This window comes from Rhinolophus sinicus, linkage group LG04, assembly GCF_036562045.2.
Source record: "Rhinolophus sinicus isolate RSC01 linkage group LG04, ASM3656204v1, whole genome shotgun sequence".
In the NCBI taxonomy this organism is placed as follows: Eukaryota; Metazoa; Chordata; class Mammalia; order Chiroptera; family Rhinolophidae; genus Rhinolophus; species Rhinolophus sinicus.
This window is the reverse complement of record NC_133754.1, coordinates 180,552,273-180,577,811: the sequence shown is the minus strand read 5'-3', so window position 1 is coordinate 180,577,811 and position 25,539 is coordinate 180,552,273. Positions and strand designations below refer to the sequence as shown.

Genomic DNA, 25,539 nt, shown 5'->3' with positions numbered 1-25,539 from the left:
TTAAGTATCCTTGGTGTTTGGAATCAGATCCTGTCAAGTGAGTCTGATCTTCTTCAGAGAAAGGAAAACTGTGTAGATTGTCTTTGTTATCCTAAGTACTTTCCTGAGCTAGAGCAGATATTTTCTTAATCCTGACCGTAAATAAAAGGCCACTGATTCCCCCAAAATAATTTTTTCTTCCTTCATAGTTTTGTGTATCTCTTTTATGATGTTTATTTTATTTACATTTATATGATAGCTAATATTGTGCTTACCTTCCCCCCACTCTATTGTAAGCTTCCCTGAAGGCTGATACTAAATCTCATCTTTGCTCTAAGGGGTTCTGTGTCTTCTCTATAGCAGGTGCTCAGTTAATATTTGTTGGAAGAATAGGGTAATATAAAGGCTCCTCCCCCGTTACACTGCCTTTGTTTTCTCCTTACCAGGTAAAGTAAGATTTGGGGGATCTAAGTGTATCTCCAGGCTTTGGGGTAAAGAACAGCAGTGTCCCAGTTTGCTTGCTGTACAGCACAGCCTCTGATCTCTTCGTCCCTTTCTCACCTTGGTGTTCACTCACCTGTTTGGTTTTCCTTTCAGTGACAATGTCAGTGCCTACTGCCTGCATATTGCTGAGGATGACGGGGAGGTTGACACAGATTTCCCCCCACTGGATTCCAACGAGCCCATTCACAAGTTTGGCTTCAGTACTTTGGCTCTGGTTGAAAAGTATTCGTCTCCTGGCCTGACATCCAAAGAGTCGCTCTTTGTTCGAATGTGAGTATTGACTCAGTTACTTATCTGAGGATCTCATCTCTACCTTCTCTATTTTGGATTTGATTTTGTTCATCAGATGAATGATTCTTGGTATCTGGAGAGTCCACATGTAATGATCTTTCAGGGAGATAATCGGGGACAACATTCGCATTGTGTTTCGTGTCTCTGCACCTAGATTAGGTACACACTGCTTCGGAGTCGCACATTGAGTTAGGTAATCTCTAAACGTCATACCTGTGATCTAGGCCTCTGGACATATTGGGGCAATTTGGAGTCTGGGAAGCAAAAATTCTCTTCAAGGAATCCAAACTAAACAAAAATGTGCGTCACAGCCACTTCTCTCTTCTGACTTTAAAATACTTCTTTTTCTCTCCAGGTTTGTTCAGATCACAGTTGATTTTTCCTCTCAGTTGCCTTCCTTTAGACTGAGCAGAGGTCCTTAACCTTTCCTGTGCCTTGGGCAGTCTGGTGAAGCCTATAAAAGCCCTTCTCTGAAAAGTGTTTGTAAATGCAGAAAATAAAATTTACAGGAGTACAAAAGAATTCATTATATTTAAATAGTTATCAAATTATTAAACCAATTTGTGATAGAGTAATATGTATGGCTTTTATTAATACATTAAATAGCAAGTCCAGTGGCGGGGCTCACAGTGACTCCTGAAGTCCTGTTTCAAAGTAGCGATTGAGTGTAAGTGATGTTTGCGACAACTGTAATGCACTGTGAGGATACCTGTGATTTCTGCTCATGAGTCGCCAGCACGGCTAACACTACTGTGATTTGTTGACTACATTTATGATTCAAGGAAATGCTGAACATCAGAAGTTAGTGAAAACAAAAATGCAGTTTTTATCTATGCCTGAGTTTTACCCCCAGGTCCCCGTTGTGAAGGGAAAACCGGCAGTGTTTTTTAAGCACAGTTTAAGCTTTTCTAACCAAGGTGGTACCGTCCCCCTCCTGGCCATCTCCTGGGAACAATAGCGATCCCTTTGGCACCCCCTGCTGTTAGCAACCAGCAAATTCACTATCCCAAAGAGATTGCTTTAGGGGACTTTTCCACCTGTCTCTTTAAAACATATTGCCTTTGTTTCAGATTTTAACTGAAAATAGGATTATGTTACCTATGATACATGAATATTTTGGGTCTTTCTACCCTTGAGCGAAGAATGAATAGCTGAGTGCTTGCGAGTGATCTGGGGTGATTCCTCAAGCTTTTATAATTGCCATTTCATTCCTACTATGAAGCTATGTTTGGTGTATGTAACGGCAAATATTTTCCTTCTTTTTACATTTACAGTTTTCATTGGCATTTCAGTACTGAAACAACTTTAAAGAATATTTAAAGTAATTTAAAAGCTATCCAACGATTCCTAATATAACTATTTTCATTTTTGTATAATCATTTCCATATGTATATACATTACACAGTTTGAGTTCTGGCGTACATATTATGTTATTTTTACTTAACGTTATATTACAACTGTTTCGATATCTGTTTTTAATTCCTGAAATTCAGTATGTGCCAAGGATCTAAACAGAGACAACCCCGATGCTCGTGGAGCTTATGTGGAGAGACAGTTGTCAAGCAAATCGTTAAAATGTGATGAGCAACACAACAGAAAAATGTACGCGTGCAGTGGGTGCCTGTCACAAGATGTTTAGATGGCCTCCTGGGTTGGTGTAACAGTGAGTCTATCAGAGGCCTTGGGTATATCCCTTTTATTTTTTTTGAATAACTTCCTTAGGATAATTTTTTGTCACTAGGACTATTGGTCAGAGTAGAACCATCTTTAGACTCTCACTTTGTACTGACACATAGCCTTCTGAAAGATGAACCAATTTGCAGTAACACTAGGAGAATTCAGAGCCGTCTCTGTAGCCATCACAAGGTGTCATTAGAAGGTTTCCCTTTTTACTTTAAAAGATGTATACAGTGGTATTTCAGTAGTTTCCATTTGCATTTTTATTATTTATTAGTAAGTGTGTATGTAAAAGAATTGTTAGCACATAATGTTTACTACATAAATGTTTACATATGATCATAGCAGTCTTTTAAACTGAAAGTCCTTTTTAAAACAATAGCTTTTAAATCAGTGATTTTTGACAGAGTGCGGTTCGGGGTGGGGTGGACATACCTTCCAGGGAGAAGTGTCTCCTCCTTCAAGGGAATGGGAAGGGGGGAGTGGGGAGGCAGAGAGTAACAACTGCTTTAAACTAAATACTCTATTTTTTTCCCCCTGAATTACTTCCATCCCTGCACTCCCACTCCCAAACACACATATGCCAGTCAGTCCTTTTTCTATTTTAAAGTTCAAGAGAGTTTATACGACATGTCTGGAGTATTTCTGAAAACACAAGGTAAAGTAAAGTCTTTACATGTGAGCATTTAAAGTAAAGTGTCAATAAAGATTCTGTTTCTTCTTTTTCTCAGTTGTCTGATGAAATAGGACAGATTACTGACCATTTGCCCTGTGTGTATTTTCTTATTTCAGCAACCTCCCATTCACCTTTCTGGTCTCTATTATACATTAGAAAAGCCTCTCCTGAAATTGCAGGACAGAGCAGACCTTCAGGAGTCTCCAGGGATGTGTCCAAAGTTTCAGAGCGTGAAGTCCCAGCAAAATAAGTGAAGCCATCGCTCCTTCTCTTCCTTTTCCCCCTTTCCTCCTTGCATCTTCCTCCCAGTGGAAAATGGGCAGGAAGTGGCTAGAAGACATTAAAGTCAACCAGGAAGAGGGAGCAAGGTTTGACAGTGGGAAGTGAATCAGTATTACTAAGGACCAGTTATGTATATGTTATTTCATTTAATCTGAAAAACAGCCCAGTTTTTATTGTGACCATTTTAGAGTCTTGAAAACTGAGGCTGAGAAGTATTGCTCTCAGGCCTGGATTTGAACCCATGCCTGACTTCATAGTCCATGCTCTTCCCAACCTTGCTGAGGGTTGGGATGGGGGTAGGAGAATCTAGTATCAGTCTAGTCTTTCAAGTAAACCTCACTGTCTGAAAGCCGACATTCAGCCATTACTATAGTGTAATAATAGGTGAAAGCACAGTGGCCTCTGGAGCCAGACTGTGTGGGTGCCGATCCTGACCTTACCCTTGCTTGCATGTGTGACCTTGGATGAATTACTTCACTTTTCTATAGATTAGTTCAATGAGGGTAATAATAATACCTGTCTCATAGAGCTGTTGTGAGGACTGAATGAGCTAACAGATGCAAAACACTTAGAACAGTGCCTGGCCTGTAGAAGCATTGTCTGGAGTGTTTGTTGCAGTTATTATTATTGTTAATAAAATTTTTTTGAGGGCAATAGCTGGATCGTTTGTGCCCCACACACCCAGCATAGCTCCATTGCCGTAGCAGGTATGCCACAAATATTTCTTGAATGGGTAACTGAATAGATCTCTTTGCTGCTTCTCCGTTTTTCTTCTTCCCTTACTTTCTGTTTTCTAGCAGGGGAAGGGCAGAATTTGTGTGGACATGGCTCAGAAAAGGCTGAATTGGAATAACTTTTGCTGAACATAGGCACGAGTAGATGTCAGAGATCTGCAGACTTTCCAATTTGTCCTCTTATGGGCAGACATCCTTTAAGGTAGTAGCAAGATCATAAACTCCTTGGAGACAGGAGGGGCCAGTCTTAATTATTGGTGTATCTTAGCATCCCGCACAGGGCTTCAGAGAGAAGGCATGAATGAATCTTGAGGTGTTTGTGGGCTGCTAGAAAGGCCCTTGACCAAGCTTTCTGTTCTACCTCGCTTTTTGAGCCCATTTAAACTTTTACATCCCTGTCCTGCCTTTTGGAAACCGTGAAGCCTAGGTTCCATTCTGGCTTTCAGAGGCCCCCCCACCCCCCCCCAACCAGCAGGCTCCGATATACCTCTGTCTTTCCCTACTTCAGTGAGGCATTTGAATTTAGTCTAACCTGGGTTCAAGTTTCAGCTTCACTAGTACTTGCTACGTGACTGTAGCCTATTTCTCCGTCAATGAAATGAGGATAATGGTAACTACCCCATGGAATTGTGAGGAATTTTCTTAAATGTAAGTAATGTACAGACCTCTTTTAACGGAAAATTAATTCTCCTGAAGCCTCAGTACTTGCCAAAATTAATTTTATTATAATGTTACTTAAATACATACAAATGTAAAATTCTAGCTATAAACTAATGTCTTTATGCAACCCAAACAAAATTATAAATTAAATGCAGATAAAACTGTAACGTTAATAAAATACAAATTAACAACTTTAGTGCAACACATAATGTTTTCCTGAAATTAAATCGCTGATGTTGAGTTTAATGGGTGGTAAATGTTTTACTTGTCAACTTGAGTCTTTTGATTTTCATATGAAACATCAGATTACCATATTATTATTTGTCCTTTTAAATAATGAATGTATTTTTAACTGCTAGTCCATTACTTTAATGGGACACTTGATTTATAGTGCATCTTCCCCAAATTGTAAATGTCCTTTACTTGAATATTCTCTAGGATGACCAGTTTATGCCAGTTTGCCCACGACTTTCCCTGTTTCAAAATTGGAAGTCTTGGGGCGGCCAGTTGGCTCAGTTGGTTAGAGCGCAGTGCTCATAACACCAAGGTCGCCAGTTCGGTTCCCACATGGGCCAGTGAGCTGCGCCCTCCACAATTAGATTGAAAACAACAACTTGACTTGGAGCTGATGGGTCCTGGAAAAACACACTGTTCCCCAATATTCCCCAATAAAAATTTAAAAAAAAATTGGAAGTCTTATATCCAAGAGCACCCCCTCAGTTCTGGGTGAACCAGGATGATTGGTCACCCTACTTTCTGAGGTCAGTTGGTCTGTTACATAGGTCCTCTGTATGGATATCTGTGCACAGTGTGACTTGGGCACTGCAGAGCCTGACTTATTCAGGAATCAGCAAGCCTGTTCCTCTCTGTTCTGACATCACTGAGCCTTGTGCCCACTTTTCCCATCACTTTTCTCTATTCAGCAAACTTCGCATGCAACTTTGGCCTTTACTAAGTCTCTCAGTGGTGTTAAATAGCTCTAGCTGCTGGATGACACAACCCCCCAAATCTCACCAGCTTGATCCCACAGTTGGCAAACTTTGCTCTAAAGAGCCAGGTAATAAATGTGGTAGGGGCCATCCACTCTGTGACTCCGCTCTGCCATAGTAGCACAAAGGTAGCCATAGACAATACTTAAATGAATGGGCGTGGCCCATTCTGTGCACCCTGGCTTATTCTATTAAGCTTGTTTCTTGTTCATATGGGTCTGACTAGGGTCAGGTGGCTGCCCTGGGTATTTTACTCTAAGTGGTAACTCAGCTCCTCCAGCTGGGTGGAGACGGGAAACATGGAAGACTGGGAGGGGCCTATATCTGTATATGCCTATCACTTATATAAGTCACTATGTATACAGTTGACCCTCAAATAACGCACCAGTTAGGGGCTGACCCAACCCCCTGTGCAGTCAGAAATCTGCGTGTAACTTTTGACTCCCCAAAAACTTGACTGCTAATTACCTACTGTTGACCAGAAGCCTTACCAATAACATAAACAGTTAACACATACTTTGTGTTGTATGTGTATTATATACTGTATTCTTACAATAAAGTCAGCTAGCGAAAAGGAAATGCTATTAAGAAAATCATAAGGAAAATACATTTACAGTACTGTACATATTTATTGGGAAAAAATGCATATAAGTAGACCCGTGCAGTTCTAACCCATGTTCAAATGTCAGCTGTACATCAGTATATATACAGTTTTGCTTTTCAGTGAAAATCATATGATTTTCATTGAACTAAATATATATGTGTATGTGTGTATACATGTGTATTTGTGTGTATGTGTGTGTGTGATATTTTCATTGAACTAAAAGCAAAAATTTTAAATTCTGAAACTTAGCCTGTGAATTCATCCGTTGACTCTGGAGGCCCTTGTACCTCAGGTAGGAAATGCTGCTGTGAGGAAATTAGCTCAGACCCTGGTATGTAGGAAGTATTATATAGTTGCTATTTTTGTTATTTCTGTCAGAGATTTATCAGTTGGAATGATTCACACTAAGGTGTCTATGAGGTTTAACCTTTTTTCAGGTTATTTTTTATTACACAATTAATACGTGGCCATTATAGAAAAATTTTTAAAGAGCTATGTTTCTTCATTCAAAAGAAAATTTAAAACTTCTCTTTGTTCATTCATGCAAAGAAAATAAGTTACTATATTATACAGTTATTTACATTTTAAAAGTTAACTTAAATGAACTCCTAATTGGAAAAGTGCTCTGTGGAAAGGAACGTGAAGCTGGATTTTGATGTTCTCCCCTTCTGGCCCTTGCACCCAGGAAGCCCTTGGAAATAGAATCATGTTTGGGGAAAGAGAATGGATTACTCTACTTGCAAATTAGTAGCCTCCTAATGGAAACTGCCTCCTTTCCCAGATCAGCAAGTGGATTTCTAAGATATCCTTTGTTCTTGATTGATTTTGGACAGATCAAATGTGTATATAAACAGGACTCTAAATAGTTGACTGCTATCTACTCTGGACAGATTCCCCCTAGACCAGAAGTCAGTAACAGCAGTTCACCTGCCCTCCTATATGTGTTTTACTTAAAATGTATCAGGTAGACATGGGAAAGGAACTGTTCTAACCAAGACTGCAGAATCCAGTTAGGACTTTGCTGTTTGGGAAAGAAAGGGACCAGTGGAGGGGCCTGCACCACAAGCTGGGCTGCCTCGGGCAGAGTGGCCCCAGGAGTCCCAGAGGACGCCCAGGGATGGCCGGGCCTCTCTTGGCTCTGCATGAAGGGAAAGATTGGCTGCCTTTTAAAGAGCCATGCCCTAGACTCATTGCTCTTTCCTGTACGAGGGCTTTTCAAAAGGGTCACGTTCTAATGTACCTTCTGACTGGATCTGCACAGCCCACCCCACGTGACCAGACCTTTATGAAAGGATATCATTAGTCTGAAGCCTCTCCTACTCTTATGTGACATCGTCTTTTTTGGAGAGGAGAAAAGACGTAAAAGGGAAATAAGCATTTTTGCATCCCCATTCAGTTTAGCGCCCGCAGTAGCCATTATCTCATTTATCCCTTATAAGCAACTTATTTTTTAATATAAGGACCGTCTCCGACTTACGATGGTTTGACTTAAGATTTTTCGACTTTATGATGGTGTGAGAGCAATACTCATCCAGTAGAAACAGTACTTTGATTTTGAATGTTGGTCTTTGCCGGCTAGTGATATGCGGTATGATACCCTCTCGTGAGGCTGGGCCCCGAGCCGCAGCTCCCAGTTGGGCTGACATGAGGGTAAACCACCGATACTCTCCAGTGGTACCGTTGCCAGCGTTTTTCAGATATTGTGTTCTGAGCACGTTTAAGGTAGGCTGAGTTAAGCTACGATGTGATGTTCAGTAGGTTAGGTGCATTCAATGCATTTTCAACTTAGGATATTTTCAACTTACGAAGGGTTTATCGGGACGTAACTGCATCGTAAGTCGAGGAGCATCTGTATAGGCTGAGGATCAGAGACAGGTAGTTTCTTACCCAAGGTCATACAGTTGGGTAAGGGACAGAGCTAAAATAGCATAAGGAATAAAAAAGAGGATGACTGTGTCCTTTGTAACCAGGCCTGGCGATGTGGGTATAAATTTTCCTAGTTATTATTTGCTCGAGTCATAGACCAACTGTGTGTTGTTTCTTTTCATTCTGTTGTATCAGCAAACATTTTTGTTGTCCAGATTGTCCTCGTGTATGTAAATGTAACATATGCAGCCTGTTTAATTTTGTATTTGTAAATCTGACTTGATTTCCTTTTTGGCAACAGCTACTGTCTAGAGAAAAGAAAAGATTTTTCTTTGTCTCTTTAAAGTGGCAGAAATATTGGAGCAAGTAATAAAGATGGAAAGCATTAATTACATACTTCTAAGAATTTAAAGGTCAGACAAGCTAAATATGTAGGTTTTGCTCACCGGAATGTCTGTCTGTTGAAAGTGTGCCAAGATTCAGTTTGTTCCTCCAATAAAAGCATACATTTTAGATAGCCATCAACTTACTCTGGTATCCAAAAATTATTCCAGATTGCTGCTCTAGTTGCTATATATCTTAAAAGTTTAGGACTCACATTTCTGACGTTAATGTGATTTGTTTCATAATCTACCCCCTTTGGCCGTGTTTACTTACTGTGTCTCATTTTGATTTCCTCTGTTCTCCCCTCAGCTGATGTTGGAGTCTGTCAGCTGCTGCTATGTACATGTCAGGCTAGTGACTTGTAATGTTTATTAATACAATGTCAGTCTTGCTGTTGAAAAAACTGTGATGCTTCTCAGAAGGTTGCGATAGAACGAAGCGTTTGATTTCCAGATCCTGTCTGCACTGCATGGTGAATACATTCTCAGATGTTATGCAGTTCACTGACCTGACAGTTATGGAACCCCGCCTGGGACCCCATTTCAGCAGGACATATTTGAACAGAAACAGTTTGCAAAACTTTACACACTTAAACTCCTGCCAAGGCAAACTGTTAGCCACTTGAGTTTGTTATAAATACCCAGCGGCAGCGGTTGGAAGTAGCCCACGGTGTGTTTTATATTCTGACTGAATGTGAATGGCTTTGCGGTTATATAGAGTAGTAAATAATTGAGTTTGATTAGGGAGAGGGACCTCATTATCCCCCACCTGTGCCCAGCTGGAAGGGGAGGGTCGAAATGAAGCCATTAGCTGTCTCTCTTACTGGCATCTCAAAGAGCTCAAATACATCTGTGTCTTATTTTCTTTTCTGGCACAATCAGTCGAGCAAGCTAAGCAGGCATGACCAGATTTGGCAAGTCCCAAGGACTCTGGCAAAGATACACAAGGAGAAGGCGGAGGGCAGTCATTTTGGCTTCTCACTGCCCATTAGTCTAGCGAGTTATGTTTTTGGAAAATGTCTGTTTTGAAAAAGAGTACTTTGTCCAATGTCAAACGTTGCATACTCATACAATACGCTTTGATCTTTAAAGAAAAATTTTGTCAGTGAAAGGGGAAACAAAATGTGGCATTCCCACTAGTGTAAACTCTCTTTATGGATAAAGTAATACCCGAAGGACTTGCTTTAAAGCAGGTATGCTGCAGTTATTGCAAGGCTTTCTCTTGCTCATATGTTTTCCTTTTCTACCTCGAAGTGCTAGAGAAGGCACACGCGTGGAGTTGGGACCAAAGGAGTGTCTTCATCACTGTTATGAACTGGTCAGGACTGGAGAATCAAGTGCTACTCTTGGCAGCCTTTTCCCGCTTCCATAAACTGACACTGGCTCATGAAACCATGACATTCTCCAAGGGCTTTTACAAAGGGATCTTGTAAGTCATATGATTAGCCTAAGACTTGGAACATCTATAGTCAAACTGAACTTGTTACAGTGGAAGTTGAACCTTTTCCATAGATTGGATCAATGGTTCCCATCTGAAGGATGTGCTCTCTGGAAATCTCTTCTTCCCCTGAATCCCCAAGACTCCCTTCTGGGCTTTAGAGGGGATTGAAACTCAGGCTTCGGAGTCTGGCTGACCTGGGTTCAGGTTCCTGACTCCTCCACTTATTAGCTGTGTAACTCCAGGCAAGTGTCCTAACCTTGCCAAACCTTAATTTCCTCGATTATGGGCCTGATGACAGCACCTGCCTTTCCTGGGAGGATTAAATGAACAAAGTAAATGCTCAATCAATGTTGACTGTTGCCGTTGTCTCATCATGATATATCACTTCTTTGTTCATATGAAGAAAAGCACATAGTTATTACATTAACTACTGCTTATTAAGCATTTACTATATGACAGGTATATGTTAACTACTTTAGAAGTACTTAGCCCTCACAACAGTCTTGCCATCTAATCATTTTTACATTTTGTAGATGAGGAAACTGAAAGTTAGAGAGACCATATCGTTCACTCAAGGAAGGCAAAGCCGGAACTCCAAAGCGGGCTTGCTGTGCTCTGCTGCCTCCTGGCACTGGCACCATCTTTCTGAGTATGGCAGAGAAGCACACGACGATGAGGTTGGAGACATCTCCACTAAGCAGCTTCTCTCTGACGCCCTCACCTCTGCCCAGCTGGGTTAAGTGCACTCTGAGCTGGCATCTTTGTGTTCATCACACAGAACTGTAATTCTTTGCTTCTTTTTCTTTCCCACTGGACTGTGCTCCTTGGGTCAGGGATCATATTGTTGACTTCTCAATCCAAAATAGGGCCTTTGATAGATGAGTGACCATTAATTAGGTAATTCTCTAAGATCTGCAGCCTCAGTTTTTGTAAAATGAATATAATAATAGTACCAATTTTAGGATTGAATGAGTTAATACAGATCTTAAAAGCTTAACACAGCACCTGGCACATAGCAAGTGTTCAATAGGTAGTAGTTGCTACTATTATTGTTATAATTGTTGAATAATAATATCTCGTACTGTGCAGATCAAAAAGCTCTTTGTAAGTCTCATTGAATTTGCAGCACCTCCATAATTTGGAGCTTCCATCATCCCCATCCAAAGCCAATGAATTAAGCTGAGATGAAATACAGCTTAATTCCCCGGTTTACACTCTCAGAAAGGAAAACCTTGACAGTGGAGCCCACAGTGCTGTCATTTGAGCTTTTGGGTGGGAAGCTGGTGCCCAGGCCAGAGGCTGCGTGCTGACAGTGCTCCTGAATGCTGCCACCACGCCCAGCAAATTGCACATTTTAATGGCCCTGTGTCATCAGTTATAAACAATGTCGGTTGAGATCCATTCCCCCTGAATAAGCAAATTCTGCTGAGGTGCCAGGGGAGAGGTGATGAACGGGGCCTCTTCTCTTGAGATGATGCCGTGGGACAAGGGGAACACAAGAGCTAACATTTGTGAACTCCTTTTACTGCTTGCCAGCCTTAGTGCCGGGTGCTTGGCATTCGTTGTCTATTTTATCCTACTGACAATTCTGGAGGGAGGTGGCCTCCTCGTTCCATGGGTGCAGCTGAGGTTCCCACATGTTAAGGCAGCATTTTGTTTAGCTATGGAACCAGGATTTGAACTGAGGGATATTTAACTCCCAGTCCATGTGATTTCCTCTCCAATATGTTGCCTTCCGACTTAGGTTCTGGTTCCAGCTCTCTCCCCATGAACAGAATCAAAGCTTTTCAGATGAAGACTGTGCCCCTGCTTCCTCTCTGTCCTACATCACCTCTAGTTTAACACTTAGGAGAGAAACGCTCATTGTGTTAGGTTAATGCTGGTATAAAAATTTCCCTCTGATAACTGCGTGGCTTTGCACTGGGACAGAGCTGAATTTCTCAAGTGAGTAATCTGTTTTTAAAATGCCCATAGTTTTTCAGAGACTTGAATTGACTGAAGCACTCCTGGCAGCACTTAGCTCCCTGAAGTGGCGCTTCGTGCTAAACCCAACACAGGCAGCCTCCAGGGCTGTGGCAGGCAGGGCAGCTGCTTTTGCCCAGTGCCCTTTGATGCCCTGCTCTGGCGGCAAACAAGCTGTCTGTCCATCCAATCCATCCATCTGCCTGTTTGTCCAAGGGCTAGTCTCCTCCAGCACTGGTCACATCTTGAGACTGGAATGCAGTACCACCGGGGAAGAAGGGTGGACTAGCTCTCTACCCACCTGCCGCCAGCATTTCCCCTTAGATCAGGGTCATTGATCTCAGACCCAATGCCCAACATTAAATAAAAGCAGCTCTAAAAGTTGTGTTTCAATAGACTTTTTAGAAAGCCCATAAAAAATCCTGGATATAAAGAAATGAGGCATAAAACCCAAGAGTGTTTGGAAGTGAGGCTGAAAATTGTGGTAGCCACGTCTCCATGTCCATGCATGAAATGGGAGCATCACTTCCCAGTAGCACCTACCGGTAGCTGGGTTCTGAGAACCACTTACATTCTGCACTCTTGTGTTCGAGAAACGTTTTACCCCCTTAAGTGCTGTAGACTTGGAACAACATCCAGAGTTGGCATTCGTCTGGAGGGCAAGGAGTGGAGTGCGAGACCGACCTGAGGAAACTTTGATTAGGTCTGGTTGGGTGTGCAGCACGCGGGTCACAACCTCGTTCTCCTTTTAATGTGCACGTTTTTACCGAAATGGAGCCCCGGAGTAAGATAGCGCGCACCCGTGAAGGCACATTCCGAGTGCCGTGCCGCCCCGTCCCTTCACTGTTGTTTTCATTTTCCTCTCATGAACCCTGCTACCCTGGCTTCAGCACGGAGGCTGTAAAGGAAGATGGAGAGCCGAGTTACCTCAGAATGATCACTATCGTTAACATTCACGGGTGGTTCACTTATCATTCCTGACTGCACAGACATGGCAGCCGCTCGGAAGCGTCCGCAGGTGTAGCACGGTGATACATATTACATCGTGCCACAATGGATTTATGTATTCTGTAACAAAAGAAAAGTGTAATGAAAAAATACAGACGGTAATCCTTTATTCCTCCACCACACAATTTATCAGTAATGCCTGTGGATGATAAGTGCCAGGGATTTCCTCGGCTTGCTTTAACCTTGTCACCCGGGTACGTTTTGGTAAAATGACAGAAAAATACGGACTAGGGATTTTCCTCCGTTCGAAAATCGTTTTAAAAGGACACTTTTAATTTATGGAAGTGAGTCCGAACACCAGGCTTCCTTTTGAGCTGTTAGTCTGCCTATGCTGAAAAAGATAAACATACTAGTTTGAAATAATACTGTCTGCCAGCAGCAGATTAGGAGGGAATGTGAGCAATGTCTAAGCAAACTCAAATCGAGAGTAGTTCAGGTGGGACCCAGGTAGATGGAAGTTTGTGAGATGTAGCCTCGTACTCGTGTGTGAGTACCCGAGAACTTGTGTTCCCTTTTAGGCCCTCCTCATCTATCGCCCAACATATTGTCACAGATGGAGCGCACACTGACTTCTGAGGAGAGAGCTGGGAAAGGCAGGTCTGAATGCGGATGATTGGCACTTGTTCCAAACACACGCTGGCCTAGTGCCAGAGCAAATACCCCCAAGTTTATAAATGCACAAGGCACTTTACATTTCAGTACTCTTGCCAAAGTATCACTTACTGCATCGCTCCCTAAATATAGTTTTTTTAAAAAGAGCTATTTCTTATTTTGCTTTGATCAGTAAAATAAACTTTTAAAGATTGTTCTGGGATGGGGTCCAGCTTCTGAGGTAAAGAATGGCCAGGGCTCAGGCATGATTCAGTAACAGAGTGTTCAGTAAAATTAGCTTGACAGTTCTCAGGCCTGCTGTTCGATAGCAAGAACTTGACCAAGTTAAAATGGATGATCGTGCTGGCTAGACCAGCGTCGGCTTTTGCTTTTTAACAAATGGAATGTCAAGGATTAAACAGCAAGCCGTATGGAGAGGAGGGGTGTGGAGATGTCTTTGTATTAGGGAAGCAAATTGGGGCCTTGGTTTGGAGATCGGCCCCCAACCCCCGTGGAAAGCCAGCCACCTAACTGGGTCCAAGTGAGGTTTCAGGCCCCTTCCCAGCCTATCCTACCATTGGGAAGCCTTTCCATGGCTTAGCTTGGGGCTTGGCTTTTCTTTCAGTTTTCTTGTCAATATGAAGTTCTGCCATGTTTTTTGGCCATGTTCCCCTTTGAGATTCTTGTGGGGAAATGGGAATGCAACCAAACTCCTTGTGGCAATTCCCATGTTCCATAGTTGGAAACGTGGGTCCCATTTGTTACATGAGCTGCTTGGAATTGGCCCGTTTTGTTCCAGTGCCCAAGCATAGTGAGTAGTATTTGTGACACTTGCTATTGCAATTAACAGTCTTAGTGAAGTTATACCTCACCCAGGGATGGGCTTCTGCTTTTAGGATACTTGTTCCTTACCAGTTTTTTCCTATCTAGATGAACCCCCACCCCCCATAAGTTTGATTGGCTAGAAGTTACAAAGTAGTGTTAGTATTTTCTCTTGTAATTATTTATGCTTTAGCTAATATTTTGTTTGACCTTTTAGGACTAAGTAGATTAAAACATTCCTACTGAAGTGTACATGGACTCTGTGTGTGTGTGTAGTGGGGATTCTTTGTTTTGTTTTGTTTTGTTTCACTGGCCAATAAGGAAGAGCCTTTTCTTTTCCTTATTCTAAGTCACTTTGGGCTATCATACCCCCCACACATACACACACACAACATGACATTATTCCTCCCCGGGCTTTAATATGATGGTAGTATCTGCCTGCAGTGACATCTATTGACATAAGCCAAGTTTATTGTTTGTCAGTCCTTGCTGCAGAATGGGACTGCACTAGGGAGCCAGTGCTAGTGACCCACACAGACCAATTAGATTCAATTTGAGATAAATTAGAAAAACCTTCCATAACTCTGACCTCTCTTTCACTTGGAACTGTTCATACTAGAATGCTTGCCTTCCTCTGTCTCTCTCCTATTAGAAGTAGGTTTATTTAACCTAGTTTTAAATAATTGGCGCTTTGATGTACACTTATTAAAACTTTCTTAAACACAGTGAAGACTGCAGTAACATCCCTCTGGTTGAATGGTAGTGATGATTTAACATTTGTCTTTTCCTACAGAAATGCTGCTCATGGATTCTCCCTTATTCAGGTGGACAACACAAAGGTCACCATGAAAGAAATCTTGTTAAAGGCAGTGAAGCGAAGAAAAGGATCCCAGAAAATTTCAGGTAGGATAGTTGAATGATATGCTGGCAATAGAAGCTTAACCCTTAATTAAAAGTGCTTGGTGTTTGCGAGCGAGCGAGCGAGAGAGAGAGAGAGAGAAATGGCTGCCTTCAAGATGTTTCATATACCGTTGCCAGAAGGCTTGGTTAGCAGGTCTGCAGCAAAAAAGTGATTTTTAAGTTGCCCCTGGGCCCAAGGAAGGGACTGGGGTCAGTGGCATATGTGAGAAGAATGTGTTCATACCAGTTATGGAAGTTCCATCGTTAATAATTTATGGTAGATTAAGACTAAGCTACTTGTGCTAACTGTTGGTCGGTGTAAAGCTGTCTTTGAAAACTCAATCAATCCTAAATTTGAAGCACTGCTTTTAATTTCATGTTTCCACATAATTTTCAGTGGGGGAGACTTGGAGTTGCTAGTATTTGGGAAATGGAATACAAGGAAAACATTTTCACTTTTATCAAATGAGGGCAACTGTAAAAAAAATTTTTTAAACTAAATCACTGGATACACAGAAATCCTTGTTAATCTCAAATTTCTCATTACCCAACTTTATACAGAAAATAAGCTGTGATATTTAAAGGATATGAGAAAAAATATTACCAGTATTGAGAAATAATTATTTTAAGAAATACCTCAAAAAATTGTCATGCCACAGACAACTTGAATATAAATCACCCTATATACGACATGTCAGGTATGTTAGCTTTGTAAATAAATGAGACTTCTTAAACACCTTTGGTTTCATCTCTTGGAAGGAAAAATAAGCATTGTTCAGGTTGAAGAAAATAGTTTTGTGTTCTTTTTAAGCGGCGGCATATAATCTGTTCCAGATTTAATTAGCTATCTTCAGATGAAAGCTGAAGTTTTAATAAAAGTTAGAAGAGATAACACAGTGAAGGACACGGATGAGCTGTCTCAAGGCCATATTCCAGGGGAACGATAAGAGCTGTAAAAAATGGCAGAGGAGAGCAATTGAATGGAGCAATGAAAATCTGATTCTCATAAAAGAGAGAGAGAGAGAGAGATGCTGGTAGGGGCGGTTGTAGATGAGACCTGCTAGCGTCTGCAAGCAATTTGGATGCTTGCCAGGAGTCATCGTTCACCCTCGGCTGTGGCGGCTCCGTCCAGATGTGCCAACTGCACGTTTCGGCTTTTGCCAGCTGACTGCGCCGTTTGATAACCAGCTCTCTGGATGCCCATCACTGGCCGCAGAGATAGAATTAAATGATGATGATCTTCCCACAAGTTGGGAGAGGAAACAATGCATATAAATCTTGATTTCATCTCAGCATGAGAAGTCTTTATCCATCATCACTCATAATGAACAAGTCGTTAGCTGGGATGAATGGTGTTCTGGTTTTTCCAAACACCTCTTTTGTTCATTTTTTGGGTGACTTTTATCCATTGCATGGGGGTCAAACCTCTTTGCATTTAGGGGATGATTGAAGAGGCATAGCCTCTCCTTCCCAGGGGAAAGGAGCTATTTAGGGGTTCTAGGTGCCAATCTAATAGCATTTAAACAGCTTCAGATATTTAGAGATATTTAGTAAGCATTCATCTTCCTTTAGGATCGTGGGGGGGTTTTTTGGTTTTGTTTTTCTTTCTTGTTTTGTCCCTAAGTTTTCTTAACATAATTGTGTATTTTGTGACATATTCATTATATTCTAAGATAGCAGTATTCTGAATCATCCAGAGGAGGTAGAACTAACTTTTTTAACCTTCTTCATAGAAATTCTGTGGTCACAGATTTTTTTAGACCATGAAACCTCTATGAACTTACTGGGATATCGTTGTACCAGTGTCTTACCCTCTCTCGCCAGCCACCTCTGTCCAACTGAAGAGCTATTTATCTATGTCCATCTCCAGCAACCATGTTTATCATACACACATTTATTTATGTTCACCGTTGTATACACATCCCTGTCATTTCCATCAGAGTCTTTGCCATATCCTTGGCAAAGAGTTAGGACTCGTTATCCGAAAAACAGTGATCTGCATTATTTATTCCTTTTCATGCTAGAGAAGTCGATTGAGATTGATGCATTTACATAAATTACTGTCCATTTTCTTAATTCAAAAAGCTTTTGAAAACAAGAAGCTCTTTCTATTGCTTTATTAAGTCTGGTCTCATGAAGTAGAAGGAGCTCCAGTTTGGCAAAGTGGTTTATTTAAGGTTAGCTTGGTAAAGGCAGGGTGTATTTTGTATTTTTGAACTTTGTATTGTGGAGTGGACGTGTTTTAGAAGGTGATTAATGAAAAGAGGAAAATCCTCTTGTCATGGAGAGAAACACAAGTACATTTACTTTAAAAAAAAAAAAGTCTATAGTGCTCACAGTTGGCTATGAAATACTTTATTACTTACCCATCGTGACACATGAACTTAGTCATTAACTTGGCGGGAGATGCTGGGTTAGAGACGCCCAGGCTGTACTTCCTGAGCCTCTGTCACAATGACCTGCTCAGTCTTTGCAAGAAGGTGCCTGCCACCCACACGTCAGGGACAGAATGAGCGTGCTCAGCCCTCTCTTCACACAGCTTTCACCTGTTTGAGTGCAAAACACTGGTCCTTTTGCTACTCCTTTTGAACTTAAGTGAAAGGGGAGAAATAACCACTTGAAATTAAACGTGTGCCACGTGGAGTTGAGAGTTCTCCTACTATTTGTTCATTAGAAGTTAGTTGTACGAGTATTAGAACAAGATTTCAGAAATCCGTTGATGGGTTGACGATGAACGTCGGCTGCTTACCCACAAACCTTTAACTTCTCCCATCTTTCTTCCAGATTGACAGCTCTCCATTTAATAATAATAAATTGAGAACTACTTCATTATTAAATCAAGATGGGGGCTTAATGACAGTCCTAAAGTTTAAATACTCTGTTGCCCTTCCCTCTGGCACCTCTTCTCCACAATTTTCATTTGTAAAAAATCAGAAGGTGATACTAGATATTTGAGCAAAAGAATTCTTCTTTGTTTAGGTAAATAGCTTTCTCAGTGGAAACCCTTAGGGTTTTAAAATATTTTTATTTTTTATGGATAGAATTTCATTATAGTCACTTGTAACTGATCTAAAATTTTGACTTGCATTATTTGTAATTATTTCATCAAGTCATAACTTCATGAACACTGCAGGGTTTTTACTATTAATATTCATGTACTGAACTATAGTAATCTTTTCACAGTGTGTTCCAGTCAGTTCTTTGCTAAGGCCCATTTTTTAAGCCCATTTTTAAATGTCTCTTTTAAAGTTTCTCTCTGGCTTTTCATTTTATTACTGACCTACTTGACATTTGGAATCCACCTGCGTTGCAATGCAAAAATTCCCCATTGTTTAAGAATAATGTAAATGGCAAATCCAGTTTTAGAAGAATTAGCTGATACCTCTTCACTAGTTTTAACAGTTGGATGGATGTGTTTTTGCCATAATGAAGAGTAGCCTGTCAGGTCCCTTGATTTAGCCGGTAAAATACACTCACCTGTTATTTAGTGAGTAAAGGCGTTTGTTCATCAGCTTCTCCTTTTGTCCAGTTCACCCGCGTAGTCAGTGACCTTCTGAGCTCCTCAGTATTTCGTTGTTGTTGTTATTTAAAAATGCTGTTTCCCACCAACCTTTACCAGCCTCCTGAAGCATGTTGGGTCTGACAGAGACACTTGAGAAATGGAAGCAGATCCAATTTCAATTCTAACACTGATGTAGACATGCTATATAGGTATCTCTTGATCTACAAAAGAGAGAAGGCTTTGAAGTGGGATTTTCTGAGCAGAATAGTTTTCTGCATGGCTCCGTTGCAATATTTGTTGTCATTATGAAATGGAGGTGTTTTTCTTTATCATCTGTTGAAAGACTGAACCAGACGCATATTAACTTTTTCTTACCCCTGTGGATTCTTGCTTTTTGAAGTGAAAGGCAAAATTTTATTAGTCTGCAGATCCTTTAGAAAAGTTCTTACAAAGTTGTTAATAAGACTTAAGGCATTCGTTCCTATTTTTCCCTTAAAAAATTTTACCTCGAATTTGAAAGATAAACGTTAGCTGCGTCAAGCAGACTCCCTCTTAGCATCTCTGTTTCGAGTCACAGACCACCGTATTGCTTGCTAATTTGCTGCATTTTCCAAGACCCCTAGACTGTCACCCCTGAGGTAGTCTAGGACTTATCAACATTATTCCCTAAAGTACCGCTCGGAGCAGACGGGTTGTAAACATCCACAGGGTGTAGGGTTCTGATCTGAGGGACAGCTAATGATGACATCATTGGATTCTCAAGTTTTATCTTCACAATTCATGTAAAATATGCATATTGATCCATAATATATTTGTCGTTGTGTTGTACATTCACTCATCATGTGCTCTCATGTGCCAGACCTGTGCCTGTCTGTGGGGACAGAATGCCAGAAAGCAGTTTCCAGGCTCTCAGCCTCACGTGGAAAGGTGCTGTCTCGAATAGTAGAGAGCCATCAGCTGGGCTGGTTAGCCGTCAGCTGTAACCAGTTAGCCATTGGCCACTGATACAACTGCCGTGGCTGTGTTGGTTGGTTGCTGGCTGGCTGGGTGGCAGGCAGGCAGGCAGAAAAACGGATGGCTGATTGCGTATCGTGTGGGTCCTGCTTCCTGTGTCTCCCCCGGCCGCCAGCAAGACTGGGGCGCAGGAAGACCCCTTGTTGGGGTACTGGCGGATGTTTGCTTTTGTGTCTCCAACCCAGCTGCCAGCAAGAATATAGTGGTATGACTCCCCTGTCTATGGCTCCGTGGGTGTTCCTTTTTGGCCTCACCATGTCCTGTGTTCTTATGTGGGGAGCGGGAGCAGAGTCCCTGCATGGCACTGTCGCAGGGAGACGGTGGTGAGGCAGGTCTGCAAGGCCCTCACTGAGGAGGACCTTACATTCTCGGGGGAAGGTAATTATAAGGGGCTGGGAGAGAGACTAATAAGCTGCAGGGAGCTCAAGGTAGAGTATAGGATGGTCAGGGGACTCCTCCCTGGGAAATTGACATTAAGACTGTGCCCTTCACATTTGAGCCAGGAAGAGTGGGGGAGGGGCAATGGCTATTACAGCTTGCTGTGTTTTAGTATAAAAAGAACATTTCTTTGCAGTCAGTTTGCTTCACTCTCTTCCCCCACCTCCGCTTTAAAAACAAAAGAAAGTTGTAGTGAAATTGACCCTTGAATTCTTCCCTGTGCTGTGTCCCCACGTCTTATCCATTAGCAGGTCCTGCCAGTTTGACCTCCCGAATATATCCCAGCTCCATCCAGTCTTTTCCATCTCCATTGGATGAATCCAGATCACCATGACTTCACCTGGGCTATTGAAAATAGCACTCCAGCTGGTTTTCTTGCCCCTGCTCTTGGCCCCCTCTAGCCTTTTGTCTGTACAGTAGCCAGAGAGATCTTTTAAAATATGAAGCAGATCCCAAATATATGGTGATGGAAGGAGAACTGACTCTGGGTGGTGAACACACAATGGGATTTATAGATGATGTAATACAGAATTGTACACCTGAAATCTATGTAATTTTACTAATAATTGTCACCCCAATAAATTTAACACGTTGCATACGGCGGGGTTTAAATCCCTTGTGAAGATTCTCGTGATCCGTACGCAACGTGTTAAAAAATAAATTTAAAAAAATAAAAATATGAAGCATATCATGACTTCCAGTTGCATTCAGAATAAAATCCAATGACTTCCAGTTGCAGTCAGAATAAAATCTAAATTTCTAACCACTGTGAAATACACTGAGGCCCAAAAAGGGGAAGGGGCACAGAGAATATAAACATAAAGAAAATAATTGGAAAGAAGTACAGAGTTGATGGTGGCAGTGTGACAGAGAAATACAGACCAGGCCAAGAATCCGGGCAGCCAGGGTGGGGATTCGGCCCTGTGACCTAATAGGGACCTGCTGGAATAGACCTGCAGCAAGAGTCACTCTCTGATTGTCTCCTTGCAACGCCTCACACAGGAGGCCTTACTTTTATGCCAGCTAACCCTAGAAAGTTGTATATACCAATTCATTTCTTATTTATCAATAATATTTTTAAAGAGGATTTGTGTGTCCAGAGAGTTGGTCTTTCCCCAAGATGTATTCCAATGGGGTAAGAGCTGATTTATTGAGTGTCCTGTGTACTTACAGATATTATCTCATTTTCCCTGCACAACACCCCTAGAAAGTAGAATATATTATTCCTCTTTTACAGATGAGACTTTAGGAATATTAAAAAGTGTGTGCGTGGGGGCGGGGGGGAGGCAGCCGATGGCCCGGTGGCTCAGGTGGTTGGAGCTCCGTGCTCCCAACATGGAGGTCACCGGTTCAATTCCCACATGGGCCAGTGAGCTGCGCCCTCCACAGCTAAGATTGTGAACAACAGCTCTCTCTGGAGCTGGGCTGCCGTGAGCAGCCGGAAGTTGGCGTGAGCTGCCACGGGCTGCTGAGCGCTGCCGCGGGCTGGCCACTAACTGCCTCTGCCTGGTGGAGCGCAAGGCTCATAATACCAGCATGGGCCAGGGAGCTGTGTCCTATACAACTAGACTGAGAAACAACGGCTTGAACCAGAGGGGGGCGGAGGGAGGCGGAAAGAAAGGGGAAAGAAAACAAAAAGTAGGGGGAAAAGTACGTCTTAGAATTAAGGAACGATGATAACTATATGTGTGATCATATACTTCCCTCTGGGAGCCTCCCTCTCCTCAGCTCTAAGAGAAGTTCAAGTTACCCAAATTTCCAGTTAGTAAATGTCAGATTCTAAATTGGAATCTGGGCTTTTTTGACCTCAAAGCCTGTACTCTTTTTATTGTACCATGTTGCTTATTAGAACCCTAATGGGAGAACAAATTTAAAATTCTGTAAACAGAGATGTTCATTGAGTCTAAGATTTAACTGCGCTAGGGAAGTGCAGCATTTAAAGGAACCCTGTGGTGAATCTGGATATAAAGCCAGGAATTCTTTTTGTAATTGCACAGTTTGTCTGTATTGGTGTCAGTTTTAATGTTTTATGTCTAGCTTTCTTAAAGCAACATACACCTGTCCTGAGCTACCCTATGGAAAAGAGAAGCCCATATGTTTTAGGGAGAGTAGGGTTTCTAACATTCTTTTAACCTGAAATGCTCTCCAAAGTCTAAGGAATCTGCCGGCTGTAGGGTTGAACAGCGTCCTAATTCATGTGTAATTGTAAAGACAGAAAATTCAGTAACGTTTCTTCTATGAAAGTAGTTTGCGAGCCAGACACACAGACGTGTGGTTTCCTTAAGCTGTAGCGGGTAATCCTTTAAAAAAAGAAATGATGACAAAGAAAAGGTAAATGGAACTATTTAAATGTTCTTTGTCAGAAAAGCAGTAATTTCTGCAGAAAACTGCTCCTCATCACAAAAGAATAAATAACCATGCTGTTGCCACTCATGCACAGGGGCTGGGTAAGAAATCGAGACCTGATATTCAGTATCCAGTGACCCAGTGGGAAACTGATAGATGGTAAGTTAGGACCACTAAGGTGTTTCAGTGTCTCACTCAGAAGTGCCCCAGGCCAGAGGCTCCAAGTTAAATATCCCTCTTCGCCTCCTCTGTCCTGTGTCATCTCTCCTGAGTCTCCCCCATCGGGAGTGCTCTCACGCTTCTGATGGATCTTCTTGAGTATAGAGCAGAGCACATTAAAGATGGCATTGCAGTCAACTATTTTATCCAGAAAGCATGGAAGTTTAGAGAATTTATGTCAAGTAAAAATCTTTTGGAACCACTTTAGAGACCCAATTATTTTAGAAGGGTGTTATGAGCTTCGCAACCGCCACATCAGAAAAACTTGAAATATATCATTCACCAAAACTACATTTGACCAGCATTTACTCTTCCTCCTAGTCACTAATCTTTCAGGAGTTCCTTTTTCATCACACAATCTATTCATTCACTCCATCTGGGGCCGTCACCAGAATGGATTAGATTAAGGAAAAGCAGAAAGGAAGAAAAGACATACCCCCCTGAGAGGTTATGTGGTGGTACAGGAGGCACACACATTGTGAAGTCAGAGGGCCTTTCCCGGGGCCCACTGGGGACAGTTCTAGAGCACCACTAATTTAATAGCAGCTTAGAAGGGACAAAGTGAAACACTACTGCATTAATTGTACATATTGATTGTAAGCATTGATTTTAGAAATGTTAAAAAATGAAAGAAATGTATCTTCGAATAAAACTGTTAACTGAATGTGTAAATCATGTACTTAGCTCTCTGAGCCTTCCTTTTCTCTGCGGGATGAGGTTGAGGGAGGATTGGTCAACAAATACTGAAGGCAAGGGCCACACATGCTGTAAAGCTCTGACTGGCTCTGAGGTGCCCTGTGTAGTTCAGCAGTCACCGGCCAGTGCTCTGCTCTGTGCCAGCCGCTGTTCTAGAAATCAGGTAAAAAAAAACCCATTGAGAAAACAGAAGAGGAGGCAGTAGAATATGGTAAATACACAAGTAAGGGAGTGCTTCCAACTACTGGGTGAGGCAGGGGCCTGCAAAAGATGCTCTGGAGTATGGTTTCTTTGACAGCTTTTTGAAGATTCATTAGAACTTCAGAGGGACAAGTGAGAACATTCCAGAGATGTTCTGAGATGTAGTCACAAATGCAGACATTCCAAATTACTGGAGCAGGAACAGGGCAGAGGGTGAGTTGCAGAAGCTCGGCAGGGCCAGATCTGACCAGGCCAGGCCTGACAGTATACTGAGAATTAGAAGTGCGTCTGTTCGCTGGAGGCTTACTGTGCAGGAAGCACTATGTAGGCACTCGGGAGTTTGTAGAAGCCAAGGAGTGGTCCTTCCCCTCGACACTTACTGTTTACTTGGGGAGACAGACAAATAGGCTGTTGCAAAGCCATGCACATGATGAGTAGAAATAAGTCTAGGGCCTGGGTGCACAGTGTGGGAGGGGAGCGCTAGCCCAGTCTTAGGGACTCACAGAGGACGGTCCGGCTGAACCTGAAAAGGAGCAACAACGGGCCCAGTGAAGAGGGATGGGAAAGAGCGTTCAGGCTGAGGGAACGGAGAGAGCGCGATGCCTCCTGGAAACCGTACGTCGTAGCTCCGTAACTCCGTAACTCCATATGATAAAGCAGCAGAGTAGGAAGGAGTTGGGAGGGTGGGGAATGATGAGGCCACAGTGGTCGACTGGGACCAGATCGTGTTTGTAAACTGTTGAATTTGAACTTTATTCCGATGGCAGAGGACAGCAACGTACTTGTAGTTTCTTTTAGAAAATGCCATCTACATTTTAAAAAATGGATTAGAGGACATAAACAATAGACAGATACACCGGTCAGGAGACTCTGGAGGACTGGTGGGCCCTGGACTGAGGTGTGGGAAGTGGGAGGTGCGCAGGCCGGGGAGGTGCGCAGGCCGGGGAGGTGCGCAGGCCGGGGAGGTGCGCAGGCCGGGGAGGTGCGCAGGCCGGGGAGGTGCGCAGGCCGGGGAGGTGCGCAGGAAATGGGCGGGAGCCATGATAAAGACTGATCGCTTAGTATTAGAGCTTAACGCACAGTTTAGGGGGAATTAAAAGAGCTTGGAGCGGCCACCAGTTCTCCTGGTGTTGTTATAATATTAAAACAAGGCTTTTAAAGATTTTTTTTTTTAATAAAATACTCGGGGAAAAAATCAAATATTTTGGAGGTGTGTGAAGTAAAAAGTGAAGATGTCCTCTTTGGTGTAAATCCTTTGGGTTTTTGTTTTTTTGTTTTTTTGTTGTTCACACAGATATACATATAGACTGTAAGTTTTGTGGGAGCAGGACCCTGTTTCTTGAGGGGTTTTTTGTTGCTGTTTTTAAAAAATCACTATATAGCCAGCATCTAGCTGCGTGCCTATGAAATAGAGGACACTCCATAAATGTTTGCTAAATGAACTAAAGAAAAATGTATCTGCAAAGGTTTTTTTAAATGATACCATACAAGATACCTGATTTTGCATTTTTTTTTACTCAATATGTCATAAGCATTCTGTATTAGACTGACCACTGCGTTTTTATTTTTCTAGTTAAATTTAGCTTAGCTCTCTATTGAGGAACATTTAGATTTCAATTATTTCCAAATTTTCAGTTTGTGTAAAACATGCAGTGAACAATCTTGTAGGACTAATCATTGCACCTTTGTGCTGGGTTTTAAATACAGGATTTCTTGTCAGAAGGTTGTTTATTTAAAATGTGGAGAATAACAAA

At 42.0% G+C, this 25,539-nt stretch overlaps 1 protein-coding gene across 14 annotated transcripts in view; it reads left to right on the top strand.

Annotated features, from left to right (window-relative positions):
- MAPKAP1 (MAPK associated protein 1) overlaps window positions 1-25,539 on the top strand; it is a 215,775-nt gene that overhangs the window by 110,206 nt on the left and 80,030 nt on the right. For all 14 annotated transcript variants that reach the window (XM_019728588.2, XM_074331017.1, XM_074331018.1 and 11 more), the window contains 2 exons: window positions 577-753; window positions 15,263-15,372. In XM_019728588.2, the coding sequence (XP_019584147.1) occupies window positions 577-753; window positions 15,263-15,372 (287 nt within the window). The remainder of the gene's footprint in view (window positions 1-576; window positions 754-15,262; window positions 15,373-25,539) is intronic.